General features: G+C 41.4%; 1 protein-coding gene across 1 annotated transcript in view; it reads left to right on the top strand.

Moving 5' to 3' along the window:
- Positions 1-13,586, top strand: part of GABRB3 (gamma-aminobutyric acid type A receptor beta3 subunit) — a 227,023-nt gene that overhangs the window by 149,862 nt on the left and 63,575 nt on the right. Inside the window, exon 4 of the mRNA XM_030814461.1 lies at positions 3,728-3,948. Within this exon, the coding sequence (XP_030670321.1) occupies positions 3,728-3,948 (221 nt within the window). The remainder of the gene's footprint in view (positions 1-3,727; positions 3,949-13,586) is intronic.

The raw sequence follows: 13,586 nt of genomic DNA, 5'->3' as shown, positions 1-13,586 counted from the left end.
CCCCCGCATGACCTGACTCTCCATGCTCAGAGACATCCTTTCAAAGCCCCACCCTGCCAAGCTCACTCCACTTTATTGTGAGAAACTGTTTAGCTCCCATCCCTTGGAGCTTCCACATTGAGAGCCAGGTCCTGAAAGGAAGTGGCCCGAACTTCAAGTTCCACTATCCCGGGTTACTTGTGTTTGAGGGAGTGGAGGGAGCGGATGAGGAGCGAGTTACTTCAGCTCTTCAATTTTTGTTACTTCATCGATATAGGATAATAATTATAATACCTGCCTCGTAGTTAAATGAGGTACTAGGTAGCACGGGGCCTGGAGTTTCCTGAAGGATCACGCACACAAGCGGCTGCCCGCTGTTCCTGGCTCAGTGCTCACCACTGCACGTCACAAGGGGCGGCACCATGGCTCCCATAACATGAAAACCCTGCATTTGCTACTCCCAGCTGCACGAGAGTGGAGGGAGGCTTGGACCTTTCCACCATCCCCTTCCCTTTGTTGCCAGCTAGTAAGTATCCCAGAAAAGAAGGAGGACACTGATTTGTGCCCCCACTGATGTGACAGTCTTTGCCATACGTGGCTGATCACATGCAGCAGGTTTGGATTTACATACTATTTTTTCCCTGTTGCTGTTACCTAAGCCCTTACCTCCTAGTCCACTCAAGTCACCTAAGCAAACACCCAAGACCCAAAGTGAGAGGCGCTGCCGGTGGTGCAGAGAGCGACACAGTCCACAATAAGATGCGGAGCCCGAGCTGTCAGGTTGTGAGTGACAGCCGGGCTCCCAGGGCTGACTGACAAGTTCTCTCCCTTCTCGTGGCAAGCCGTGTGCAAGCCCATCCGGAGGGACTCTGAGAAGGGCGCTAGACATCGCGACTCAGGCGTAAGCGTGCGGGGTTAGGAGTAAAGAAACAAGTGAAACTTCTATTTCAACACGAATGTAACATGGAGGGTGATAGTAGAGAAACTCTGTGGTCGCCACCGCTAACACATCCTCCTTTTGTCGTGAAACCACAGCTTTGCACGCCTCAGTTCCAGCGCGCCACCCACACCAGCGAAAGGTAATGGTGATGAAGGGGCGGAATATGCCCTGTGAAGGTGCATTCTCATCCTGATGTTCTGCATCAGCCCAGTGTCCGAGAACCTTTCAGGCCTTTGCTTTACCCACTACTCAGCACTGTCCGCTCCTCGGAGGCCTCTGCACGCCTTCCCTTCTACCCCTTGAACTCACCATTGCTACGCTAGTTTTCCTCACAGGCGGCTTTGTGTTTTAAACCGGAGGTTTTATTGTTATTTAGGTCAGGCAAGACCGACAGATCAGGAGACAACTGCCATTGAGAGGAGAGTGTGTTCCTCCCAGTTCCGGAGCAGCAGGGAGCCACACCATGCCATGGGGGCTGCTCAGGGAGTGCCAGGGTGGGTCAGGCAGCAGAGGGAGGGGAAATGCCTTTATTGTGGTTGCTGGGAAGGAATGGGTGACACGAGGTGTGCAGGCTCAGAATTGGCTGGTTTAAATAATTTCAGGCCCATGGGGCACAGGGGCTGTCTTTAGTTGTCCAGTACCTGGACCTGGGGCAGTTTAGGTGGGTGATAGGGACCCCAGAATGTGCAAGCTCAGTAAAAGAGGTGGTTGGAGTCTAAGCCGCTGAAGTCTATGCCCTATGAATTTATGGCATAATAGGTATAAAAAATAAAAGACCTGGACTGTAAAAACAAACAAACAAAAGAGATGGTTGGGGTGTGGGTTCTGGATTGGTTGGTTTGCATGTGAAATGTACAGTCCTAGGAGAGTTGCTTGCCATCTCTAGGAATTAGCCAGCCCTGGAAGGGGCCCTCCCTCCAAGGTCCACAGGGTCGCAGAACAAAGCATCAGAATACAGAAATAAAAGACACGGTTAATACTCTTGGTCATGGCTCTCTGCTCCATGGAAACTATCAGTGGCTTTCATTGGCTGTGAAGGTGGCATTCTAGTTTCCACCTTGTGGTCACTGCCCTGGGGTCTAGCCTGACCCATTGCTCTGCTCTCTTTTCCCCATAAACCCAGCATTCCAGCAAAACTGCACTCCACAGGCTTTTCCATCAGGCCCTTAAAAGCAACACCCCATGTGTTTTTTGATGTGCCGTACCTGCTGTCTACATAGCCGAGGCTTATCTTTAGTGCCACCTGCTCTGTGAGAATCTGTAATTGGTGGTGGTGGTGAGGGCCCCCATAGGTTATTACTAGGCACAGAGCTGTGCCCACAAAAGTGTCTGGGGAAAAAAAAATGCCTGCTTCTTTTCATCTGCTTAAATGCTGCCTCTCCTTTAAGTTGAAGACAAGGCCTCTCTAAAGACTGTCCAGCCCATTTGGACTTCCTTGCCTTTCCTTCTACTCTTAATTTTTATGGGACTCAAAGCTTAAAAACGTATTTTGTTTACAGTGATACAGTACAAGCTGGTTTTGTTTCCCCTTCTTGTGGCAAGCACCTGAAGACAAATCAGTGTCCTCTATCAGTCCCTAAGCCTCTATATTCCAACACTATAGAGAGCAGCAATAAACAGCCATCAGGTTAGTAACACTGAATTGCCCTGCGAGAAGCAAAAAGAATACTGGAGGGGTTGTCAGGAGGCCTGTGTTGAGGCTGGATTCTTCAACCGCTTTGCTCTCCATCTCTCGCTGTCCACAAGTGAGGATGTTTGCAGACATGATCTTAAAGTGTGTGAACTCAGAAAGCTGCTTGTGCAGAATGGCAGCGATTTTTTTCCCCTCCGTGGTTGGAGAGTTTACCTCCTAACCTTTGATTTTTTCAGCTTGTATCCTTCCACAGAAGGGTGCGAAATGTCCTTTGAATATCACCAGATTTTTAGACTTGGTCATTCTAGAACTGAATAGTGATTGCCCCCAACAAAAAGAGAATTTCTTTTGTTCCCCCATGTCTAGCCTCTGATTTGTCTTTTTTTCCACTTTGTTCTCACTGAACTAACTGCTTTGGCAAAACAAAAGCAGAACCATCGCGTAGATATTTGGTAATTTTGTGGGCAAGCCTGTGGACAACACCATGGCCCTGTCTGTCTCCCACCTCCCACATCCTGCTTTGACCTCAGGTTCCCGTTTTCCCCAGGTGAATATGTCATCATCTCTGGGTGATTTTATGGTCCACTTAATGTAGAAATGGCCACGGCAAGCTGGAGGAAAAAGGAAATACAATAGGTGGGGTATGGAGACCTCCCACAGGCCCTTGTGTCTCCAGGGGTTGTTTATGGAAGGTTTGTATTTATAGCCCTCATGGAGGGCAGAACCAGAGGAAAGGGGCTCAAATTGCAGAGAGAGAGAGTTTGTAGATAGAGCTCATCTGTCGTAGGTGGTTAAAGCACCTGTCTGCCTGGTGGGAGAGAGAACATCCATGGGAACAATCTAGTTCCCCGCCAGCAACCTGATTTTACGATGACTTTTTCCCCTTTATTTCTATGCTGTTATCTGTTAAATGCCAGTTTGTCTAGTCTGCTTCTTAACCTAAGTAAAACAGAGGACATCTATACATGACACACACAGATTCATGTACCTATTAAAGCTGGTATTTGCATTCACAAGAAAGCAGCCATTGCTTCCCATCCTGCATAAAAATGGCATCCATTTCTCCTGGTTATTCACTGCAGAGCGTAGATTGCAACTTGAATTTGGCTGGTCATGGAGGAAATACACCTGTGGCTGAGTACAAACTAACTTTCTTTCTTTTCTTTTCCCCCCAGGATTATACCTTAACCATGTATTTTCAACAATATTGGAGAGATAAAAGGCTCGCCTATTCTGGGATCCCTCTCAACCTCACGCTTGACAATCGAGTGGCTGACCAGCTATGGGTGCCCGACACATATTTCTTAAATGACAAAAAGTCATTTGTGCATGGAGTGACAGTGAAAAACCGCATGATCCGCCTTCACCCTGATGGGACAGTGCTGTATGGGCTCAGGTCTGTGTGCCTCTTCAGGGCCAATTTGCTGTTGCATGGTGCATGGGTGTTGAATATCTCACTTGAGATGGTTATCATAAGTGAGGCAATGACCTCAGATAAATTAGGAAGCATCTATGAAGCACTAAAGCTTTGCAGAAAAAAAAATCTCATCACCATAAAATTTGGGGCATTACTGTTACTATAAATAGTCATCAAGCAGTTGAAAAACAGCCACCTTTGGATCAATTGTATATAATTGGATTGCCATGTCTAAGGACACAGATTCCCTCAGGATGGATTTTTCCATATCATAGCCACAGAGGCCTGTAATTAATATCGCCCTGACACTGCAGTGACTTCAGTGAAGTTTTTTTCAAAGCTGTCTGCACAGTTGAAAAAAAATGTCTGTTGCGCAGATTGTAGGGTTTACTCTCTACGGAGCTTTGTTGAGGTAGTGCCACGAATATTTATGGGAATGACTAAGTGAGAGGTTTCCTGATGAGAAACATCTCTCTCCAGCTCTTGTAATATAATCACTCAAATCAGGAAACCAGGCTGCCTTCCTGAGTCCCAGTGAGGAGGCCCTGGGCTTCCCTGGTTGCCCTGGAAACTGCCAGGCCTTTCCATAGGGCTCCATCCCAGCTGGTGGTCAATTATTTTGAATATCACCTTGCTAAATGGTGCTCTTAAAAACCTTCTGTCTCTTGCATAGATTTTTGCCTGATTTTTGGGTTGTTTTATTTTAGAACAGTATTTTGTGTGTATGTGTGTCTGTTTCTTGATCTCCTGGCCTAAAAGTGCCCTTGAGACTCTCTAGCAGTGGCTCTCAGTGTTGAGTGGGACACATGTGGATAGCTTGGAGAAAAGATGTATCTGAAAGTGTTGTGAGCCCAGAGCCTTTGAACTAAGACTTTAACAGCTATAAGTGAAATCGTAGCAGTATATATTTAAATCCACATCCCTGTGACTTTCATACCTCAAGACGGGTAGAGTGAATGATTTAACATAGCCTCAAATAGAACATGTGAGTGACTTTCTCAGAACCACACTATAGACAGCAGAATTTGGGATTTTAGCAAAATCAGGTGTTTTTAATGGTAAGTGGCACATGTCAACCAAGCCATGGTGTTCCTTTAAAAAGAGTCTAGCCTGGAGTTTCTTTGGGAGGTTTTCAGCATTTTATGTTTTTGCCTGAAAATGAGACCTGTGGTTGTAAAGCTCTGGAGGTTCAGGTTCTGATAAGTGCATCAGCTATACAAAAGACTATTCAGAAGTCTTGGGAACGTAGAATGAGGAGCCATTTACCTGTCCCCACACCCAAAAAAACTGAAGTGAAAGAGGCTGATATGTGTGTGTAAATGCATGTGGGTTTGTGTGTGTGGGTGTGTGTTGAGTTTTGTGTGTGTGTGGTATGTGATGTGTGTGGTGTGTACTTGTGTGTGTGTGGTGTGTGTTGGGTTTGTGTGTGTGATATGTGTTGTGTTGGTGTGCATTGTGCATGTGTGTGTGGTGTGTGTTTTGTGTGATAATTGTGTTGTATGTGTGCACGTGTGTGTGTGATGGGGAAGAGCAAAAAGAAGCAAATAACAAAAATTAATCTAGGAATTTTTGGCTTTTTAAACAAAATAGGCTATTTTGGTTTTCTCCACTTTTATTTTTGCATTCTTTTCTTTTTTTTTTTTTTTTTTTTACCAGAAGTAGAGTATGTCAGTCTGTCTCCGTATGTCTTTGTTAAAAGCAAAGAGCTTTAACTCTGTTAAAATAGAATTATGTAATACATATAAAAGCTCTGGAACAAATTCCACAACTCTTTGAAAATGTTGGATTTTAGGTAAGAGTAAGATAAACCAAGAAAACAAAAATTGCTTGGTCTGTAAGTTCATATGTAAATGTTAAATAATAATGTAATAATAAGCCATGGGAAACCTTTAGTAGTAAACTTTGTATAATAACCTAAAAAAGCCTTAGTCAAATTTATATCCATTATGCCTCTCAAACAGCCTCTTAAATCAGTAAATGGAATTTTAAGTAAGTAGCTGTTTTTTTTTTCAAGTATAGTATAGGTATACTCCTTAGCTCTTTATTTAGAGCATCGTATTTTTGAAACAGTTCTTCAGAGTTATATGGACCTGGATAAGCTGTCATAAAGAAAATCTCCAAAGTGCAGACTGACCACCACATTCTTCATGTGTTTAGCAGCTAAACTTATGTCATCTGCTCATTAGAAATTGGCTATTCTAGAAATTTCTGCCTTGATATTTAAAAAACATGTAGCTCTAGAGATTGATTTGAACTTCTGGACAAAAGAGCAAATTAATAAGTCTCAACGCTGATCATTAAACTCATATATGCATATTCTTTGCTATCCTATGTAAACTTCAGTACCATTTATATATTTTACAAGTGACCTTTGATAAAAAAACAAGCTGTGAGTGCTCACATGGATCAGCCACCCTCCATCCTCTCCTTGGCCCCAAGGCCCACCTTCCCTCCCCTGTCTTTTTACTGTTGCACTGGCTGGATGGTGTCATGGCAGGCCAGGAGTGGGCCAGTGTGTGTAACCCAACAATGCATTGCATCCTTTTGGTAAATAGGTACTATGGCCCTGGCCTGGAGGAGGTCTGGCACAGCTGAGAACACTGAAGTTAAATTCCCCATAGTGGAAGGTTTGCCGAGAGCTGGGGTTGTTCCTGCTGTTCCTGCTTGTAATGTACTGCTGGGGAAGGTCCTGCCCAACAGAGATTGCTTTCCTACTGATTATGTGCTTGAAATACTGGTTGGACTGGCTGTATCACCTTCAGACTGAATTTCTCTCACCCCTGGACACTGGGATTGGCTCTCACCTTGTCTATCCAGCAGTAGCCTACACTGGTAGGTCAGTCGCCACTTAGCTCCTCTAGGCTTCTTTTGTTATTCATGCCCGGCCATTATGGGAACAGTATCAGTGGGCTTTTTGCTTTATCTAAGCTAGATGAAGACCTTTGGCTGTAGGTGAGCTGTCCATGACGTAGGTTTGTACGTCAACTCAGCCTTATTCTGGGAAATCATTAATCCTTAACTCTGATGACTCTGCAAAAGTAGTCACTGACCACTCATGCAGATGCTCAAGAGTGATCACATTCTTGTAGTGATAAAAGGTTGTTTTAAATCATGAGCCATTTTTCCCATGACTCTTGTAGCCCCTTGAGCTTGAAACTTGGGCTAACGCTAGCTTGCTCTTCTTACCAGCTTGAGCTCAGCTGAATACGACGGTGAACTGATATCCCTGCAGCAGCTTAAGTCAGCATGTGATGGGAGAGAATGCTCTGGACAGGGTATGCATGCCATCCTAAAATAAAACATAAATCCTTGACAATTTCCTTTGGACAATCAAACCTTTTAAGGAACTAGGAAGATCTTGGCTGACTAAGAGATTAATGGTCCTTTGTCCTGTCCCAGTCACAGCTTTTCTGTTTTCTTTGATGCTGCACTGAAGTTTTCTTCTATTTGTAAAAAGGCAGAGTTATCATCCCTTTTCCTAAGTTTCTTTTTCAGTCTCTTGGCCCTCGGATGTCATTGAATGTCTCACATTGCATCATTAAGCGTACTTTGTAATGTGGTCTTTTCTTCATGCCATACATGTTGTATCTTCCTATCATTTCTCTGATGCTATGAGTTGGCAAGGGGGGTTCACAAAAGAGTATTCAGTTTGCTCCAGAAAACACCTGGGAATCTGAGGCTGAGTCATCAAAGCAACATAATCCATATTTTGCCTGAGAAATGTATTGCAAAATCTGTTGGACAGTACATTATAAAGTTCCCACTTGTGGCTAAAAATTGCTTTAAGTTGGCAAAATTGCCATTTCTATACTTAAAGATTGAAAGCAATATTAAAATGAAGCCAGAACTTATGTAGAAGATTCAAATTAAGTCATCGAATTCGTTTGACTAGCATCTTATTCTGAAACTATTTTATACGGTGGTTCTGTTAAAATACTTTTCTCCTCAGAAAATATATGCAGCCGTCCCTAACTTCCAAACCCTTGTTTTGTCACCATCTCCCAAATTATGCAACTAAAAAGCATATTGATAAATTTCTTACTAGGTGGGATTATGTCAATTTACACTCCCACCAGCAATAAAGTATATATTAGCTTTAGGATTGTGATGCCTGCTTTGGAATTTATTATTACTCAGGCTACTGCAAGTAATCTATCCATTTTCTTCATCTCTCAAGGCTGGTGAAGATTGCCTGACTCACTTTAAATTCTGGCTCATACACTTCTCTGCTCCCCACCCGCAGCATGTTTTATTCTTCCCCTCCTTATAAGGACTCCTCACCTTCTCTGCAAACTCTCCCCTCACTTGGATTTAATGAGATTACTTCACACTTTAGTTGGAAACACAGAAACTTCATCTTTGCGTTACAAAGAGCCCACCTGAGCTATCTGTTGGCTCACTCTTTGCCTCCCCTATCAAAATGGGGAGCAGCTCAGCATCCTGACCATTTCCAAAATGAGCTTCGCCTTGGCACTCTGTCACTACTACTGGGGGACTTGGCTCCTGCAGTCCTGACCTCGCCCTTTCTGCTACTCTTCTCCTCCCTCATCATGCTTCCAGTACACACACTTTCCTTCTGCTCTTCAGAAACATCAGGCATGCCCCTGTCCTAGGGCCTTTGCACATGCCCTTGCTATATATAGCTACACTGTCTAGATGGTTATGTGTTGAGCATCATTAGAAGGTAATTAGGTAACTAAGGATTGATCAGCTGTCACACTCATAGGGAGAGCCCTTCTCTGATCATTCATTCACTTTCTATTATATTAACTTTCTGGGTTGTTATCATAGCACTTATCCAGAGCTGACATTATCTTGTCAGTTTATTGCATTTCTTACTTACTGACTCACTATTCCCATCTATGATGACGGGGAAGCCACCATGAGACTATAAACTCTTTGAGAAAAGAATGGTTTCTGTCTTGTTCATTATTCCATCCCCAAATTCTAGAGTAGTGCTTCATGGAAAAAAAGTATGGCATGAGAGTTAACTTTGAATTCCATTTAGCCTTTCCATAGTACTTATATTTTCATATTTTCCATTTAGGCATTCAATCCCTTGGAATTTATCTTGGTGTAGAATGTGATGTAGCTATCCACATTTTTGTTTTCCTTCCTTCCTTCCCTTCCTTCCTTCCTTCTTTCTTTCTTTTCTTTATTTCCTTCTTTCTTTCGAGATGGAGTCTTGCTCTGTTGCCCAGGCTGGAGTACAGTGGCGTGATCTCGGCTCACCACAACCTCCACCTCCCAGGTTCAAGCGATTCTCCTGCCTCAGCCTCCCCAGTAGCTGGGACTACAGGTGTGCGCTACCATGTCTGACTAATTTTTTTTTTTTTTTTTTTTTTTTTGAGACGGAGTCTCGCTCTGTTGCCCAGGCTGGAGTGCAGTGGCGCAATCTCGGCTCACTGCAAGCTTTGCCTCCTGGGTTCATGCCATTCTCCTGCCTCAGCCTCTCTTGAGTAGCTGGGACTACAGGCGCCCGCCACCACGCCTGGCTAATTTTTTGTATTTTTTAGTAGAGACAGGGTTTCACCATGGTCTCAATCTCCTGACCTCGTGATCCGCCCGCCTCAGCCTCCCAAAGTGCTGGGATTACAAGCGTGAGCCACCGCGCCCGGCCTCTGACTAATTTTTGGATTTTTAGTAGAGATGGGGTTTCACTAAGTTGACCAGACTGCTCTCGAACTCCTGACTTTGTGATCCACCCGCCTCGGCCTCCCAAAGTGCTGGGATTATAGGCGTGAGCCACTGCGCCCAGCCTGTTTGTTTCTTTTGAGACCGGGTCTTGCTCTGTTGCTCAGGCTGGAGTACAGTGGCACAATCATGGTTCATTGATACTTCCAACTCCCAGGCTCTAATGATCCTCCTGCCTCAGTCTCCTGAGTAGCTGTGACCGAAGGTGCAGGCCACCACACCCAGCTATTTTTTTGTTTTTTTTTTAAAGATGGGGTTTTATTATGTTGCCCAGACTGGTCTCAAACTTCTAGCTTCAAGCAGTCCTCCAGCCTTGGCCTCCCAAAATGCTGGGATTATAGGCATGAGCCACCATGCCATGTCCAATTTTTTGTTCTTAAATGCTTAGCTATTTGTCCTAATAGTTACCAGTTTATTCTTCCACATTAACTTTAGAATCATTTATTTTATCAAATTCCTAAAAGTATAGCTTGTGTTGTTTGTTGAAATTATGCACATGTAGCACTACTTTGGCAAGGGCAAAAGATATACTATATTCAATGCTTCCTGCATGAACATGGCATGTCTGCATTCATGTCTTTGTTTATGGCTTTTAATAAAGTTTTGTCATTTACTCCACTGACTGCTAAACTTTCCATTTTTAACTTAGCATTTCTTGCTAAACTTACTCCACTTTTTGAAAGCGTGTTGCTCTTAGAAGTGGAATCATTGCTCCATTATTTTTCTAGCTGGCTTTCCCCTAGTATGTGGGAAGGCTCATGGTCAATTTATATATAACTACCTTTAGGTATGCATCTATCAAAAATTATATCTAGTCAGTCTGATGTTTAATTATTTTCAACAGTTTAGTTAATCCTGATTATTTTAATCTTACAATCATATTGCTTATGATGATGATTTTTAATCTTCATTTTCAATTGATTTTATTCTTATTTCTGTTTTATTGTATTTCCACCTTCCTGAACAATGATAACCAGTGATAACAGTGTTAATATCAGCACATTTTTCATTGTAATGGGTGCTTCTTGTGGCCCACCATGAAGGATGAGCTGCTCTTTTAGTTTAATGTAACTATTCCTTATTCTTTTACTTCCATTGTTTTTTGTTCCTGGTATATAAATTAATATCCTTAGGTCCATCACCACCACTAGGCATTTTGTGCAATTTAGAAATTACTTCAGGCATGTGACCAGTAAGCATGTTAGTGCTAATACTGTCTATGCAGAGGAGTAAGTACAGTGTGAAATAAAGCAATGCCAACATTTATGTGAAATGTGTATTCATGCTAAATCGGTCTTTAGGCTTAACGCTATTAAAAAGGAATTGTCAAACTGCCAGTGTATTTTATTAAATATTTCTTATTTACGTCATCAATACTAAGAGCTTTAACTATGACCAATGTTAATTAAACCAACTTCTCCAATTTTCTATCTCATTTTAAAACAATTATTATCTAAACTTTTTTAACTTTCTAGTTCCTCTGTGTGTGCATGAAGATAGACATACAGAGAAACAAACAAAAAAATTACGTAAGCCTTATACAGACGTGCTTGGACTTTCTGTTTTTTCATACATTTTCTGTTTTTTAAGTAACCAGTCATTTTACTTTAGGACAAAAATTTAGCATAGGCCATAATTTGAAACAACCTTGAGATCACATATGAATTAGACAAAAATTATTCTTTTATTCAATAAGTACACATCTTCTTTGGCATATTTTATATACAAAATTATTCACTGCAGTTCTTATTCTTAATAATATTAAATTTTGTAAAAACCTAAGAAGCAAGAAATCCTGAACTGCCTATCAAATGTTAGCATTTTATGTATGAGAACCATTCTATAATTTATAGAAATGTTTCCTCATAATTTTTATTTGACTAGAAATGACCCAGACATCCAATGAACATCAAAAGAATTTTAAGGTTTTAAATTACACAAAAAGTTCACCTACAAGGATTTATTCTATTTACATTTACTCAAGCCTTTCATTTTTTAAAGAGTCGATCTAGATTAATTCTGAGAACTGTGATATTGTACAAAACTAGTTATTTCCAGTTACTTCCTTGTTCGCCATTTTTTAAAATAGTCTGTGAATATCAGGTGTTCACCTATGTGAGAACCTTAAGGTTAAATACATGGGTATTTTTGCCAATAACTCAGAAGATTCGGCTGTTTTCATTAAATCAACAACCCTAAATTAGTCATTTCTCAAACAATGTCACATAAACAAAGATCATTTTGTTTTGGCTGAGTTATAATTTTATAACCTTCTGTGCTAAATCCTGACACCTCAAAATATCTAGCAGAGACAAATATAAAACCCAGACAAAAATATATGCTGACAATTCTGAAGACATTGCTATTTTCATCTTTTACTTTGGAACTCTTGCAATGAGATAGCAATACAAACCCACGAGTTTACGAACAGGTTTACATGCTTTAAATTTGTTCTGATAGGTAATCCAATGAAGGCTGTGAACCACAGTTTTAGGTAAAGCAGTTTCCAGTTAGGCTCCAGAGATCACTGGGGCAAAACAGTACTACAGAAAATCATCACATAACTCCATCCCACTTTCCCATTTAACAGCAAAATGAGGTCCATAGGGAGCCCAAGCTTCTCCAGATTCTAAAGAATGCTGGGGTCAAACAGTATTATTTAAGAATATCAGCTTATCAAATCCTGATTTCCCATTACTATGTTGATACATACACAATCAATCACCAAAACACAATCCAACTGCTGCACCAACCAACACATTTATGATCACGGAACCAAAATCTGTTACTGAAATACCAGGGGTTTGGTCTAGGTCTGGCTACAAGCCACACAGAAAGCCAATCACTGAGATGAGTGTTGCCAAGGAAGAAGGCTTTCTCCGGTTGCTTCAGCTGAGGACACGGGAGATAAGTCTCAAATCCATCTCTTCAACCAACAAAAATTGGGGGTTTATATGCAGTTTTTGCTATTACTTCTAATGGCAAAAACCACAATTACTTTTGCACCAACCTAATATATTAGCAGGGAAAAGAATCTATATATGGGAAAATAGGAATTAGGGAGGGATAAGGAAGAGGAGTTGGTCAACAGGAAGCAGATCAGGCAATCATGATGTGTGAGGGTCTGGCCTCTCGTTGTCCAGATGTGGTGAGCCAGTATGTTTCAGTTCCTTGATACTGTCTACAGGACCTGATGGTTGGTTTCCAGAGAAAAGAACTCAGGTAAGACAAATGTAAGTTTTTCGAGTTTGAAGATGGGGAGGGTCAATTTCTATGGTTACTCAAAAGAAACTGTAAACAACAGTTCTACGGGACAATTGGGTCAGTTTCAGAATAATTAAATCAAGTGAGTTAACGTATTTATCTAGCTAGCTAGTATTTGAACTAAACTTTTTTTATGGTAAGCACACATCAAATTTATTCTCTCAGCAACTTTGAAATGTATAAAACTCTATTATTAACTATATTCACCATGCTCTTCAATAGAACTTAAAAAGAACATATTCTTCCTGCCTAAGAGATTTTTTAAAAATAATATGGGAAGTCCTTTATTTTATTATGTGACACTGTATAGCAGCTGCCTAACCACACGATGTAGACATGAATAGGGAAGATGGCTCAGAAATAGCAGTACTAGTGACTGAAGTAGTTAGCTTTATACAATAAAAGGAATGAGTTTTGACTAATTTACGAGGGTTTTAAAATGCATTTTATATTGAGTAGATTTGTTTCATGTTTTCTTAAAAGAATTATTGTATTGAACCAAAAATAAACTAGATATAGTTTGTTCACATAATGAATCTACATTCGAAAACATGCTTACAGATTACCATTTGATAATCATTGCTCCATACCCCCATCCTCCATTCTGTGTAAGCACTGTTCTGTTCTCTGCTTATATGAGTTCAACTGTAGATCCCACA

The sequence above is a fragment of the Nomascus leucogenys genome, chromosome 6 (genome assembly GCF_006542625.1).
Source record: "Nomascus leucogenys isolate Asia chromosome 6, Asia_NLE_v1, whole genome shotgun sequence".
Taxonomy (NCBI): domain Eukaryota; kingdom Metazoa; phylum Chordata; class Mammalia; order Primates; family Hylobatidae; genus Nomascus; species Nomascus leucogenys.
Note: the sequence above shows the minus strand (reverse complement) of the source record. Positions and strands in the feature narration are given on the sequence as shown.